This window comes from Aquila chrysaetos, chromosome 16, assembly GCF_900496995.4.
Source record: "Aquila chrysaetos chrysaetos chromosome 16, bAquChr1.4, whole genome shotgun sequence".
NCBI lineage: Eukaryota > Metazoa > Chordata > Aves > Accipitriformes > Accipitridae > Aquila > Aquila chrysaetos.
Window position 1 is genome coordinate 21,031,750 of NC_044019.1, and position 16,173 is coordinate 21,047,922.

At 37.5% G+C, this 16,173-nt stretch overlaps 1 protein-coding gene across 5 annotated transcripts in view; it reads right to left on the bottom strand.

Moving 5' to 3' along the window:
* HIPK3 (homeodomain interacting protein kinase 3) overlaps positions 1 to 16,173 on the bottom strand; it is a 114,949-nt gene that overhangs the window by 23,967 nt on the left and 74,809 nt on the right. For all 5 annotated transcript variants that reach the window (XM_041129072.1, XM_041129073.1, XM_041129074.1 and 2 more), the window contains one exon: positions 2,108 to 2,231. In XM_041129072.1, the coding sequence (XP_040985006.1) occupies positions 2,108 to 2,231 (124 nt within the window). The remainder of the gene's footprint in view (positions 1 to 2,107; positions 2,232 to 16,173) is intronic.

The window sequence follows — 16,173 nt, forward strand, 5'->3', positions numbered from 1 at the left end:
AAATGTCTTTTAAACTCAGTATTCACTTGTAAAGCAAGCAGAAAATCTTATGGGCATCAAGATTAACCCTTAATCCATGTAGGCCTTTGCATGAAGGAAGCATCTTGGAAGGTGGCCGTCATTGGTGACAGCTGTCCAGCAGTATCTAGAGGTTGAGCCATGTTGGCCTGCAACGGCAAGAAACAAATGACAGGATTACACTGTCATAAGGATCTGGCTCTCTAAAACTGAGAAAAGATGAGGCAATGAGCTCTATGAAGGTAGGCACCCTGTGCACCGTACTAAACTGCCTTCATCTGCCTGGGTTTCATACACGACAAGATGGCTGCAGTGCAGCAGGGGAAAGAAGGTCTTTTTATTTCAAATAAGACTCTGTATTATTCTGAAAAAACATCCTCACAATCATGAGATTGAGCTTTATGCTGTTACTGCTCTCTGTACAAAAGTGAGAGGCTCACAGCTACGTAAGCCCATTGACACACGTTAATTAACAGTCTGGGCTGCTGCCATTATGACGAATCACAAGTTAATTTGAGGAAAGAATCAGGACACAGGCAGCATTTTCCACCATTCAAACCCCTACCTGCATCATAAGTGACTGAAGATGTGGTCCGAAGCCACGTTCCACATCCAGAAGCAGCATTTGCCTACATGTGTGATCATGCTCAGAAGATCATGAACTGGGTTTACAGGTCCTTCCTCACCCACAGCAGCATCCCTTTTAAGAGCTATTTACAGCAATATGGGGTTCAAAAGTGGAAATAATCCCAGAAATTACATATTTTGGCCCCTTTTTTTCTTTTTTTGAAAGTCCAGATCTTCTCCAGCAGTTTCTTTCAAAATAAGGTAAATAAATTTGCAAAGTTCTTGGAAATTTTTGAGACAGTATTACAGATTCTTTCCAAAATACAAATGCCTTCACTTTGTCCTTAAAGAGCACAGTGAATTATATGGTTGTTAGTTGTTTCCTCTTTTATTCTCCATTTTAGCAGCAACACCCTGCACAAAGGTCTTCTAAATGCATCAAAGCATCAACCCGTGTTCCACTCATAGTTCACTTCCTACCCATGACACACTGAATTTTGTGTAAATGAAGTAAACTGAAATATGAAATGTTACCAAAATCAACACAAAATCAATATATCCCCTGACAGTGGTTTTAACAAATGAATTTTTAGAAAAGTAGGTCTGATCTGTAAGCACAGGGAGCCAAAAGCCCACTACATGAAGATCAGGATTTGAATAACCTAAAACACATGCTGGAGGAACTGCCCCTAAACTGAATGTTGAATCAAAGATCCAGAAGTTGGTAAGAAGCCAGTGCTGTTACATCTGGGATTTTCAGGACATTTCTTCACTTTCAAAGTTCAAAACCAGGCGGGGATAGTCAGAATGCTGACTACCTTCCTTCCAAATTCCCACATTACGCTAGAAAATTAAAGACTTCTCTCTCTAAAGTGTTTTAAATAGAAAATGTTCTACATCTTTCATTAGAAACAACTTGGGTTTTTTAAGTCAGCTCACTAATGTCAATGGTGTCAACAGGTGAAAACTCCAACAAAGCAAGGCACAGCTTCAACAGCTTCAAGCTTTACCATTGCATATATACAGTATTATTGCGACAGTTGATTCTCGTTCCTCGTGAAGTATAGGCTCTCAAATCTTTGAGCTATGTTGGACTTCCAGAAAGCATCAGAAAGTATTCAGAAGACAACTAATCCTGACATCTGAACAGACATTCCAGAGTCAACCCTGTTCGTGGCAAGTGAAAGATTACAATGCAATGATGGTGGCCACAAACTTTGGTTTCCATCAGAAAAAGCAGCTTCAATACTAACATTTATTTTGTAAGATAGGAAAAAAAGAAGAAAAAAAAAAAAAAGGACAAATTGAAATTTAATTCAGAAAAGCAGCACAATATACAGTTCAGTCTAGAAACAGGATTTATGTTTCTAGGACAATCAAGACTAAATTAAAAGCATTGAACAGACTTGAAGCAATACTACTTAATAGGGGATATTATTAACATTTGAAATCCTGGATTTAATGATCTGAAATTCTTAAGTTGCAGAAAGCGTGCATACGCTTGTGAAATTTATTCTACTACCTGGTCATATTCCAGTGCTCCTGGGTACAGTGGCCATCCAAGAAACAGCTCTGCAATCACACACCCTAACGACCACATGTCTATGGCTTCACAAAACGGCAATCCCAGTATGATCTCTGGTGCTCTGCAAATTAAACATGGTTACTGAATTTTTTCCTTGGGGAAAAAAGGTAATTCAACAATCCAACATGACAAGAAAACCCAAAATCTGTTATTTGAAAACACAGGCTAATTATTTCAATAAAATCATAGCATCAGAAATTGTGTTTTTCTTTATCTACATAATCCATGGTAAAATTTTGCAGCTCCGAGATGTTTTTTCCTACAAGTATCAGTTTGCTAAGTACATGAAAATAATTTATATGCCTGAAAAGCAGAATGTCACTGATTCAACACTTTTGCCTTTCCTCCAGTATGTCCCAAATGACTTGTCCACTGAATGTCATATGCCTGTAACTACATTCTAAACACAATACGGTCATTTATCTCAAAAACAAACAAACAAAAAGTTTTATCTGAAAATCCACTTGCATGCTTCCCAACTGGATAGTACACTTAAAGCTATTTAAAATATCAATTTAATTACATAACTGCAAATCCCTTAATGCACTCTAATCAGTTCAATGTGATCAATTTTTAAATTACTTAAATGAAAACAGTGCACTTGCTAGAGACCAGGTCTTATTTTTCACCTAAACCAAATGTGAATTATTTAACCAACAGTATCTGAATTTATTTCTGTACTCAAGAACCAGAAAAACTGGTATTGACACAGCTGCTAAAGGGGCTTTTAACATTTCTGTTCACGTGGAACAGAACTCAAGTATTTCACAGATAGCCATTTTAATTGCATTTGTTCTTTTTAAACCTTCCCTCCCAGTTCATTCAAGCTATTAACAAAAGGGAAAAGAATTGAAATGTATCTGCATGCTAATATAGAAAGATGGCCGGAGACATAAAGTATTATTTAAAGCATCACAGTATAAAGTGATTTACTTTTAAAACAATCTATTGTTAGCCTAACATTTGACAGAACAGTAGGAAGGTGGTTAAAACTAACAGGGTAATTCCCATCGTAGCTGGGCAGAACAGTAGCATTCAGCTGACCAGGTAACACGCTGGTGGGGAAAAATGGGATTTCTCACCGTGTAAAAGCTTAAAAATCTTACACTTCAGCACATGCTGGTTTATCACATTGACATTCCACATACAAAACAGAATCTCTGACCATAGAAAATTCCTACATATCTCATTTATCTTCTCCTCTGACATTTACCTTTATCAAAATATTCTTTAACTCGCCAAAATATACTGGACTGGGAACAAATTCCTATTTTCATGCTACACTGGGACAGAGAAGCTATTTTGTAGTATACAGTAGACTAAGAGTTGAAGCATCTCCATCCCTTTTCACAAGTAGTTGGCAGAAGCTGTACGCAGACATACTCGAAGCTCCAAGGATGCACGTTCACCACCCGGGAAGGACTCCCGACGCTCTGCCCTATCCCTGACCAGTGAAACCACCCAGGCTTCTGCTACGGGGAAAATCCGAGACCTTCCACAGATAAGAAAGTCTACAGGACAGGATATTCTGTTAAATATTTATGCACTTTCCGTTCATGCCAGCGCTTCAGTTCTTTCAGTCCTTGTCACAAACTGTTTCAGATGCGATTATATGAAGGATAAATCTTGTCACACTGGCAGTGAAACTGGAGAGGCTCAGTTTTCCACTGCCTTCAAAGATTAGATTACAATAAACTTCTAGGGATCAAACATAACATATTTTTGTAATGCCGGATCATGACACTGCAGTAAGTATTAGCTAGTTTCGTTATCTGAGAAATAAATTTAATATATCTAGATGCCACAAGACTAGAAATAGCCATAAGAAGCGTCTGCCTTCAGCCACTGGCTGGGTGCCAGCCTGCATACGGTTGTTACAGATCTCTGTTAAAATATACTTCCTTTTGTTGTATTATGTTACAGCCCTGAATAGTTAATGAATATACACAGAGCCTATGGATATAGGGGCTTTAACAAATGCTTCTGCTAAAATAAGCTCTTTAAAACCTCTTACATTTACTCAACGGTTAATATGTGCACCATATAAAAATAGCCACAGTCCGTCAGTCTGTCGCTCATTTCTTTTGAGGGATAGGATTGCAAATAAAAGGATATGGGTAGATATGATGACAAAAAAAAAAAAAAAAAAAGAATGTTTACTGTATTTCGCAATATAGTAATATGTTAGTTTTTCATGGCTACCAAGTAGTTCTACGATACCAATAAAAGTGCTAACAAGACTAAGGAAAAGGGACGTACTTAAGGAGAGGCAAGACTGGTGTTCCTCACTTCCTAACACCTGACCTACCATCCAGAAAGGAAGAGGAAATAAATGTGCTCCCAAACAGGGCTACCCGCACCTCACTACAATCCAGTGAACCAAAATCATTTTCAGGCTAGCTTGAAGTAAGGAAGATGAAGAGCTGCTTCTCCACAGACATTTCAAATTCACTGTTTTTCAGGTTCAACATCTCCTACCATGGCTTCATACTGGTCCTTAAAATGGAGCAACTCTCCCACAGCAGACAAAGTTACAAGAGAACTTGCATTGGGTTTGATTATATTTAGATTGGTTTTAACCAGCTCAAATATTTTTGATAGAGGAAAACAGTTTGTTAATGGTGTGCTCAAAAGCACCTTTCCCCCCCCCCCCCCCCTCCTTCTTTTAAACTTCCCGTTAAAATCTATTTGGACAATTGGAGAGGAAAGGGTTAAAGGGGGGAGTCATTCTTCAATTTTTTTTTTTTAAGATGATCCACTGCTTTTTTTTCATGTAAGAAATATTTTTACATAAAGCTTAAAAGGAAGGTATTCCCTGTCATAACTACAGCCATAGGCATTAAGTGGTAGGAACTCCAGATATCCCAACACAGTCACTTTAACATCAGATTACTCAAAAAAGACTGTAACTTAGTACTTCTCCCTCTCAGAACAATAACACACACACTGCTTGGTACCTACTGCAGCTGGCAAGATGCTCAGCACACCAGAAGCTACTGTAGTCCCCAACTTAGTAAATAGCATCTGTTTTCCCATACTAAGACATCAACAAGGAGAACACCAGAATTTTCTAAACTTCTTCAGGATACCAAGTCTTACTTAAATGTACTTAAATGAAATTAAAAGCAAGGTTTTACAGAGAGAGCATCTATATCCTTCTTATCAATGTTAATTAAACATTAATTTCTTATCAATGTTAATTAAACATTAATCAAAAACATTAACAGAAAACTTCATTTAGAATTTGAAATGCAATATTACTACACTGGAAAGATTCACTTCATTAAGCAAGAATTCCTAGATTAACGCATCTGAAATCCTCACTTCTCACTTGACACAGCACAGCTCAATTCAACTCCCTTGAAGCAGACTTTTCAATTGGAAATATCTAAAAAGATGAAAGATGCAAATGAGCATTTGCTTCAGCTGCTTGTTTGAATAGTCACACTTCTCTATTACATCACAGACCATGAATATACATGTTATTCTATAGGGTTTTGTAAGCTTATGAGGAAAGAAACCACACAATTTGTCTGTTAACTTGCTTAAAGTCCATAACATTTCATAAAATAGTTTAGCTTCAGCATGTTAGCCAGCTTAGAATGAAGCAACAGAAAAAGCACATTTGAAGAAAAGTAAAATAATTCCTCAAGGGAGGGTTAAAAAACAAACAAGCAAAAACTACACAAAAAAATCAAAACTTTAGCATAGTAACAGAAAAATTCTTCCAACCTTTACACTGGGGGAACAAAAAAATAAAGAGCAAGAATTAGCCCTATTAAAAAAATAAGTCATGACAAAAACTGTAAAAAGTCAAGCCATTTCAAATGATCACTACCTATAAGTCTTCAGTCAGAAATCCAATTTAGAACAGAAGTTGAATGAAAAAAGCTAAAAGCCAACAGTTAATGTACATAATAGCAACTGAAGAACAGCCTAAAACAATAAAAACAGCAGCTTCCTGGAACTGCTAACTTTGTGAAAAATTCTGTTGAATGCACAAATAATTTCTCAGCTATGTTCCCACTGAAGGTCCTATACCAATTATACGTACTCCCTCACATATCAAGGAAACCAGATTAAAGACTGAGCAATCTTTATTTCTATTTCTCTCCTGGCAGTATGAAAGGGTCAATGTATCTACTGTCTACCACATGCCACTGTTTTATTTATTGACCACCAGGTTGCCACTCTCCAGATGAGAGAAGAGTATATAAATAGCCTTCCTCCCCTCATGTCTCCCACTCCTTTCAACACATCCATGTGATTTCTCTCCAAGACCAAAACCCTTAGCCATCACCTATACCACCTTCCGTGCCAGAAGCTGAAGGTAATGGTGCCATATGAGGAACATGGAACTACGTCCTCTGCCCAGGTGCTATTGCCTACTCCAAAGATGCTGGACATCGGGAATGCTGGTATATCCTTGGCAGTGTTACCTCTTCATGACAGGTTTTGCAGTAAAATTCCTTCCAAACAGGCATGTAAGCCTTATCAAGCCATTTTGACTTTGCAATTTAAAACACTCTGAATAAGAATTTTAATACTGTCTCTCTGTAATTTTTAACTTCTGTATATTCATATAGTTGAAGGTAAATGCAGACAGTGTTTCTAATATGAGCATGCAACACAAAATTTATACTCTTCTCATACAAGCCAAACATTACTATCCCTAATTACCACTGTTCGTTGCAACAATGCCTAATACTTCATCTGCTTAGGATACAGCACACTGTCATCATTATAATGAATACTTATGCAAAGAAGTCATCAAAAGGTAGGATGTTTATCTTTTTTTATTAATGACTTGTTCAAAGCCAACCTATGGATCAAAAGATCTCATGTAAACAAATCCGATTTCCAAGAGTTATAGCCAAAACGGATTACAAACCTGAGAGTAACACTTTTTCCCCCCCCACTACCATTACTAGCATAACACAAGCATATACTTTATGAAAGAAATAACTAGATATGGGTTGTGAGATGTGTAGCTGTTCTTCTAAAGAAAGGAGGTCTAAGAGAAAGATCAGTGGAGTGAAGAAGTTAATGAGAGATGGTAATGGGCATTCTAACAATGTACAATGCATTGTCTTCAACTATCAGTCTTCATCATGAATGTGGAGGAGTGCAAACCTTTCTAAGACACCTGCAAGAACATAGGAAAGACTCTAGGCTAGAGGGATCCAAATCAAGGTGGCAATATTCACAAAAAAAACCACAGGCAAGTACACTTCAATAATCTGAAGGATGCAATGGGAATGAACCACGTAATGACAAAATCTGTGGATGATGATGGATATAAGGAACAGTTGGTTTTCTAGTGCATTTGTGATGGACTTCAGAAGGAGTTTCAAACATGCAATTAGATCAACACAATGACAAGCAGTAGAGCATACATGGTGTACAGTAAACCATAGTGAAAATTAAGGTACATTATTTATTCATTAATTAATTACCCATAAGAATTAATAGGTTATAAATTAACCAACTTTCAAAAAAAAAAAAAAATCCAGACAACTTTACAGATTACTCAAGAAAAATATCGTACATTTGGGAGCAAAAATAATCAGGATATCAGTATTTATTTTTAAAGGACAAAGACATATCGAAAATTATTATGCCTTATATATTAACTAGTGATATTCCCTCACCTTGAATAGTGTGTGTTCACTTTTGAATTCTGTGTTCAGTTTTGGTCACCCCCATCTGAAAAAGGATACAGCAAATAGAAAAGACGCAGAGAAGGACAATATAAATTAAAGACTTGAAGAGACTTACGTACAAGAAGAAACCCTGGTTAGAACTATAAAGCTTCAGGAAAGAATGAATGATCAATAGCATTACTGAAATTATATATAAAATAATGGAAGAGAAGCAGCCAGGTGTTTCTAATGCCCTTCCTCACTATCGAAGACCAAGGAATCCCCCACCCCCTTTGAGATTAGAGACTGATGTAAACATAAAAGGTTGGTTTGGGGTTTTTTTTTAGAGCGAGAATACAATTAGCCTTTGAATCATGGCTCACTGTTGAGGTAAAAATTAAGAGTATTTAAGAATGGATCAACAGAAAAAACACCCACAACAGCTCTAGATTAAACAGTAAAGTTTGTATCAATGTACAATAAAAACAGCCATCAGCTGTCTAGAGCTGGAAGAAACTTGCATCAGAAGACACTGAAGTGCAACCTTCTGCTATGGTAAATTTTCTCCAGCAACAAAATATCAGAATACATAGACTACGGATCTGATAACTTATGTATTTCTAATTTCCTACATATTAAAATCACTATTGTGGCACAAAGATAAGAGTCACTCAAGCAAATCCCTTGATCAAAACTAAAAAGTCTCTACAATCTTCATGGTCAGAATAATTTTTACTTGTAATGCCATTTCCTTAGAATAAGAATTGTGTCAATAAAATTTATAGAAGCCTTTAAAAAAAGTTGTCACAGATAAGATGATCACTTGAGTGTTTCATTTGTTTTGGTTTTTTTTTTTTAAGAACACTTTTATAATTAAATTGTCTCTTGGTTTTAAGCCCACCGAGATGTTAGAATACAGATTAGTAGTGTCATGTCATGTGTTAATGTACATTTGGTCTTTGAAATGCAAGAATGGTCCACTGTGCCAGACAACGAGCTTTCCTCCCTACCTTTGAAAGAATTGTTGCTGTAAATCCATAATGCAAAACTTCATTATAGACTTACATTCACAATCCTGGCTTTTCTTGTACAGTTTTCTAGTGTTCTTTTAACTCTGCTATGATTAGATGTTAGGAAGTACATAGCTAAACAAATTCTGAATTTGGGGGTAAAAACTCTAAGAAGGTAAGAGGATTTAAACTGAAAGCAAAAATGTAAGTGCTCCGAAACAGACTCTGGAAACATTAGTTGAGCTGGATTGGGGCATCTGTGTCTTTGAGGTGGCAGGAAAGAATCAAAAATATCGCTTTGCAATTTAGGGCTATGTCACCATATATCACAAAACACGGGGAGAACAAGTATGTTCAAGAAGATAGGAGAAGTTATCCCCTCATTCATAATTTCATTCCTCCTTTGAAGCAGTTTGGTGTACTACCAGACCCTCAAGTGGCAAGTGGTAGTGAAGACAGGAGGAAATGAGTCACCATGTCTCCTGTAAACTTCTAAGGCCTCGGTATTGCCATGGTGGCGTCCACAATGCTGCACAAAAGGAATTCTCATTTCCTGGTAGAAAAAACTTCATTTTAGCATAATAAAACATTTTCATAGAACTATGCAACATTCAATGGCTAGAAAAGACCTACTTAACATCACAGCCTTCCACTGCTGTATATAACGTACAAGTCTGACATGCAGCTGCCAGTTTAACTTTGAACCCTGATCTGACCTTGAGAAAGAGATAAGATTTAAAAACCTTATATAGAGAGTAGCCCAAATATGTAACTACTTACAAAAAGAAGCAATCACTGCAAAAAGAGTTAATTTGAACATAGGGCTCACAACTGAAGGGGGAGAAAAAAGACAACAGGAAATCAAACCAGACAAAAACCAAATAAATCGTAGGTAATTTAATCAAATAAAACAAAATTACAAGCAAACTATCCTAGCATTTTTTCCTGATACTGAAAAAGAATTTTGTTTTGAAAGAGCCATCACAAATTTTAACCTAAAACCTTCTCTTATGACTTATGAGAAGTACTAAAGATAACAAATGTTTAGTTATTCCTTTTTGAATTTTTCAGCTGAAAATAATAAAATGAGTGATTTCAACAGATTCTTTTTCACTTATTCACTATCTCCAGTGAAATGAGATGTTGATTTTATTAAAACCAGAAGATGTTTATGCTTCTGCCTTTTCATGATTTTGTTTCTCCTCAGAAAGACTGCAACTTACCAAGTGATTTATTTATGTACTTGATATGCTAAGCAGTTTTTGAATTACATGAAAATTAACCAAAGTAGATACTGATGTAGCAATATAATGAAGGAAATTGTGTACAGAAAAACTCTTCAGATGCTTTATTGGTAAATAAAGTCTGCAATTTAATACATTTTATTTACATTTTGGATAGCAAAGCGTCAATATTCAAAACCTCAAATGCGGTTACTTACCTATAACTGAATTTTGACAATGTCCTTTGTGTACTCGCGCCTGCATGCTTTACTCTTAACTGCGAAACCACCTTGCAGTGCTTTATCCTTGAAAGAGTCAAAGGTTGCAAGAGATGGCCGCACGGACGTTGCCTCCGTCCTCCCCTGCGGCGGGGAGCGTGCTCTGCCTGAACGCCGCGCTCCGCTCCCCGCGACAAGGCGCGCGGTTCGGAGGGCACGCCGAAGTCACCCCGGCCGAGGAACTCCCTTCTCCTCACCTCCCGCCTTCCTGCGGCGTATACAGTCGTGCGTGCAGCCTCCCAAATCCTGCCCCACCGTACAGGGGATTACAGGCTCTTACAGCTGCGGATGTATGCATATACGCACAACCGCACAGATGGCTCAATTCTTGTTTTGCGCATCTCTTACTAGAAAGACCTAGACACCGTTTCTTCTGCAGTTTTGCAAGTGGCCATACTAACTTCCCAAGCTGCAGTAACAGCCTACGCAACTAATTTAATGAGACAGTCTCTATCGTACGGCGTGTTGTTCCTGACGTGCCGCCCTATATGCTATAACCACCTTCAGGGGGGGTTCCCCCTCTCTTCTTTTCTTTCTTTTTATTGGGGCAGGACGGGACGGGGGACAGGAAGGGAAAAGAAGCAACACCCAGAAAACGAAAACATCCGAAAGCTTGTGCCAAAAAAAAAAAAAAAATCCAAGCTGAGCTGGTGAATTGTCCAGATTATTTTTGAAGAAAACCTAGCTTAAAATTATCTCACTTGGAACAGAGACAGAAGTTAGGGCAAGTACAGGTAACTGTGGAAGACCAAACAGCAGGGCAGGTCACAGCCACAAACTGGCCTCCACCCGAGGAGAGGATCAAACACTAGCAATGATTTCCAGCTCTGAATAAACGTAAGAGAAAAATGAGAACAGCAGAGTGTGGGAGATTTCAAGGCCTCACAAATCAGAGGTGCCAGATCTTAATTCCACCCCCCCCCGCCCTTCGCTTTGTTATTGTTGATTTTGTGGGAATATCAACTTCTAACTCTACAAGTGTCTGCGTGGACTTGCAGTGCCCAAACACACCAGCTGAAGAACATGTAGGGAGTTTCTGCAAAAGAGCAGCAAGCACGGCAGTATTTGCTTGTAGCATCCTCATCAAGAATAGCAAGACCTTGTAAGTCAGTTTTGCGTGAAGGCTTCTTGTGCTTTCAGCCCTGATGATGACACTCCTACATCTGGACTGAGGGTACAAAGTCACGGTGGTCCTAAAGAAGCAAGCAGCCTGATCCCACCGTAAAAACCCTACCCAGGGACTCCCACCAGACACAAGGTAACGGAAAGAGCTATCAGTTTCTAATATGACTAATTAGCATGAGGGTCTCTCATTTATTTATATTTAAATGGATTCTCACTTTGGCATAGTTCAGGTAAAATACCCAGAGAATGCAGGAATATGGCTGTTATGTCAAGAATCATGTGAATCATAATGTATTACTTTATATTAACTAGCTATAAAAAAAACAAGACCAAAGGAAAATCTATCCTGAAGACACAAAGGAAAATTCCTTTCATTCTGCAGCAACACTTGCAAAAAGAGTTTACCCTCCAACACAGGGCAACGACACGTCTGCCTGCTGCAGGTCTGCAGCTCAGCCGCAAGAGCTCAGTAAGCCATGAAACTATTTGAAATAATTTTCTAGCATACATCTGTTGCACAACAGTTCTTCAGGCAGGCATACTGCACTGGAAATGAACACACCATACAGATACCTGAGAAGGTAAGAAAATCTGCTCGCATCCTCGTCCACTGTGAAAAGATTTTGTGGGTTTTTTTTACTGCTGATGTGCACTCATCTGGACAATGCACAATGATATTCTGATCAAATTTTGCAACTCAGACTGATAAATTTTGACTTAAAATTACATTGTTTGAGTTACAGAAAGCTCACCAAAAATAAACACAATTGTTCCTGAACAGGCAGACCGATGTCATGTCATTCATCTCTCTCAGACCTCCAGACCATTCTGTATTCATACGAACTAGTATGTTTATCTTATTTACCTTCCTAATAATGTTCTACATAGTACTGGAATAAGGCTTTCACAGTCTATTATCCTGACTTGTAGACTGAAGGTTGTGGCCCATAACACAATCCTGCCCTCAATAAAAAAAATCTGTCAGAAGAAAAAAAAGAAAAAAAAAAAAAAAAGAATTTGTAATTTTAGAAAAGTGTCGGTGTTCTCATTACAGAAAATTTATGTAGTGATACTGGATTATAAAAACATTGTCAAATCGAGAATCAAACACTGACAACATGACATCAGGATAAACAGAGACAGTAGGCTTGCTAAAGTTGTTTCATTTTGAAAAGAGAAACAAGCAGAAGACTCATAGGAGAAATTAACATTTAAAAAGAATCATATCGGATTAACAGCGACATTTGATCACTTAAAATTCAAATATTCAAAGCATCTACAATTAAAAAAAAGTAGCGTCTAGCAAAAAGTCAAGTATTGATGCCACAGTTTCACTTAGGAGATTCATGCCCTGTTCACTAAATAAACGGAACACCAGAATCCATTTCAGTTTGGATATTCCCCTATATAAAGTATTACCTAGTCACTTAATAGCTACGTCAGCTGCTAAATGGAAAAAAAACCCAAACCATAAAAATAGAAACATTACAAGAAAGTTATGACAAAAAACCTACAGAGCAGCAACTGGGGCAGGTGGGTTAACATACATGAAATTAAATCTGCTTTCTCAAGGTTACACCAGTAGAGACTTTTTGGTGAGTAAAATTATTTTTAAATGCTTCTAGGTTTAAAATCTACTGCTAGATTCATACCCAACAGATATAGGTCTGGCACAATATTTTATTGGGACCTGTTGCTTCCATACAACAATGCCGAAAAATACACCCAACGTACAGTATGCACCGACATTCAACAGCCTTAATTTTGATTTGTATACTGCTGTAGTAATTTATGATGCACTGGCAAGTGAACTGACTGGCTGACCTGGTGAGTTTTTCCCATGCACATTTCTGTGATTAGACCCCTGGTGTAAATATGACACCACCATCACTTACCCACGGTTTAGTGATCCCACTAACATAATCATGGGGAAATAACGAAGAGCCTAAGCTTTGGGGCACTATGGAAAATCACCTGTTAATGTTCAGACAAAACTAAGAGATTACATTAGAAAATTTAAAAGGTTTTTTTTTTTTCCTCCCCGATGAATTAAACCTATGGACTGCTAGCGAGGAAAATTACGCATGTCTATTTTGGTAGACTAGACTGTAAGACTTCAGCCTTCCAGTATGTCACATCACCTGCTTGCCACTGCACTGCAGTCTGCTGAAAGAATCCATATGCAGTGGTCCCTTCACGTGTTTTCCCCCAGCGTTGAACCCCAGCAGTACCAGTCTGCTGGTTTTTCCCTTTTTTCTTCTGCTTAAATACTTTTTACTCTCTGCTTTTTTCCTATTTTTCCTTCCGTGGTATCCCATTTTAAATTATTCGTCCTTTCCTGTTGAAAGGAGAGACTTGTCTATTCTTAGAAGAGTTTCAGATCCTAAAATAAACTGCTTAACTATGTATCTATTACATCCAGATTGATGTCATATCAGACCCTGACAACATGCTGCAACAGGAATGTGACTACAGCAAAGAGCCCCAGCATTTTTGCAAGCTCTGCTTTGCGAAGATTTTTTTAAACAAACACCACATACAAAAAATGTAACACGCTACCCAAACATTAAAACATATGGTAGTGGTTTTTTCCATTTATTCTTCTCACTACATAAATGTTGGTATAATTTCTAAAGCAGTTCTTGCCCAGTATCCAATACTAAAAACCAGACCCTCTACCACCACACTAAAGAGGACAAAATCAGGGTAACCAGATTAACACCAGGAATTCTTTTTAATCGAGCAGAATGTTACAATTTTGCTGTCAGAGCAAATAAATTTTAAAACAGGTAGTGCAGTTTAAAGGAAAAAGATAATAATGGAATCTAGAGAATGACTGGATAATAATGGGAGCCTTTCATCTGAGTAAACCCTTTGAGTCCAGTCCAGGACACTAATAATTGCAAGCAGCTCATTATTTATGGCTAAAAACTTCATTCTGTTCCCAAAATAGACAAGCACTCACATTAGGAAAAGGCACACTTGTTGACAATAGTAACAGAAGCAGCAAGGATCAAGTAGAGGGGGAACTTTCCCCTCATTTACAGAAGTGCTACTGCTCAAGTATAGCTGTAGCACACCAATTGCTCAGTGCCTTGAGCTGCTGTTGTACAATAATTTTTGTCTCCAAAAGAAAAAGGAAAGGCAAGCTACCTTCACTGCCCGCTCTTCTCAATGTACAGAGAAAATATTACACAGAATTTCACAAGACTCTGCTGGCAAAGTGTGAAGAGCAATAAACATTTCCTGAATTTTTAAAAATAATAGCAGTAGTTATTTCAAGAACACAACCGTCCTTGCACTTGAAATATTAAAAAATGCATTAATACAATACCAATAAAGATTATGAAGCACTCCCAAATACATCCTAAACTGAGAATTGACATATACACCACATAAAATCTATAATCCATCTAAGTACCGTACTATGTCAGCGACATATTTTAGTTTCAACCTTCAAGTGACTTGCACCAAAATACAAAACCAAAACATGCCAACTAAAAATTTATTCAAAATGCCAACAACTAACAAAAATAAACCAGTTGGGAAGTCTAACTACTTTGTATGTGATATAACCTTTGGCCAAATCCTGAACACTGCCCTAAAGGCTAATGTATTATGAGAGTCTACACAGTAGGAGTATTTACTGGCAACTCCTGCTCTTTGAAAAGATGAAAGCTAAAGTTCAGTTAACAAATCTCTTCTAAAAAGGTATTTGTGATTTCCTTGGACACGTGGAAAATTCACACTTGTTTTGTTCCCAGCATATACGAATCTTCCAAGGGAAAAAAAAAAATCCTCAAATCAAAGTGTTACCTTTTCTTAGCCCCAGGAACTATTTTTAGATTATGCTGTCATACCACAAATTGATAGGACAAACTTTCAAAGGCCAGCCCTGTGCTATGCCATTGCTTTTTAGTAAGTGGCAAACACTGGCCTTGCTGTGCCTTCACTAACAGAGTTAGTATTTCCTTTTGAGTCAAGTTCATTACGTTTTCTGCGAGTTTTACATTGTGTTTTTTACTTTTAGGAAGAAGTTAATCTAAAATGTAAGTGCAACCTGAATATGTTAAAATTGGGAAAAAAAAAAACCAAAAACCTCTTCTTGAAAGAAAAAAACCACCTCCCCAAAGCAGCCCACTACTGCTCCTTTTCAGCAATGTCCTGAGTTTGCTACCTGCAACCTGAACAGTCCCTACACACATGCTTCTATCAGTGGGGGAAACCTTCACATTTTTCTTGTATATTCATGAAGTTCCTATAGTTCCTTTAGGTCACTGACATCAGCCAAAGATTATAAGTGAAATCAGACAGGATCATTATCATCAGCTTAGTGGGATTTTTGTAAAACATTAATTTCCCTGAAGTCAGTTTGTCTGAATGTTTTCCTTGTGAAATCTTGATTTTGAGATTGACAGTAGTAAAGAGTCAACTTTTTATTGACTAGACATGAATAAGAAATTATATTATCCATGAATAGGGAAGCATAAACTATCACAGAGTAATATACTTAAAGAAATCCTTGGCAGTAATCCCACTGCCAAGACAGACCTATAAATTTGTTTAGAATTACCCAGGAAGAACTGCTGTCAACCAGACTTGAAAAGGCTCTATAAACAACATACACGTTAATGATGCTGCTGGGACATGAGCAGCAAAATTATCCATCATCAAACAATTGCCGAGATGCTGGTATACTTGAAGCCTTATACAGAAACAACCTCT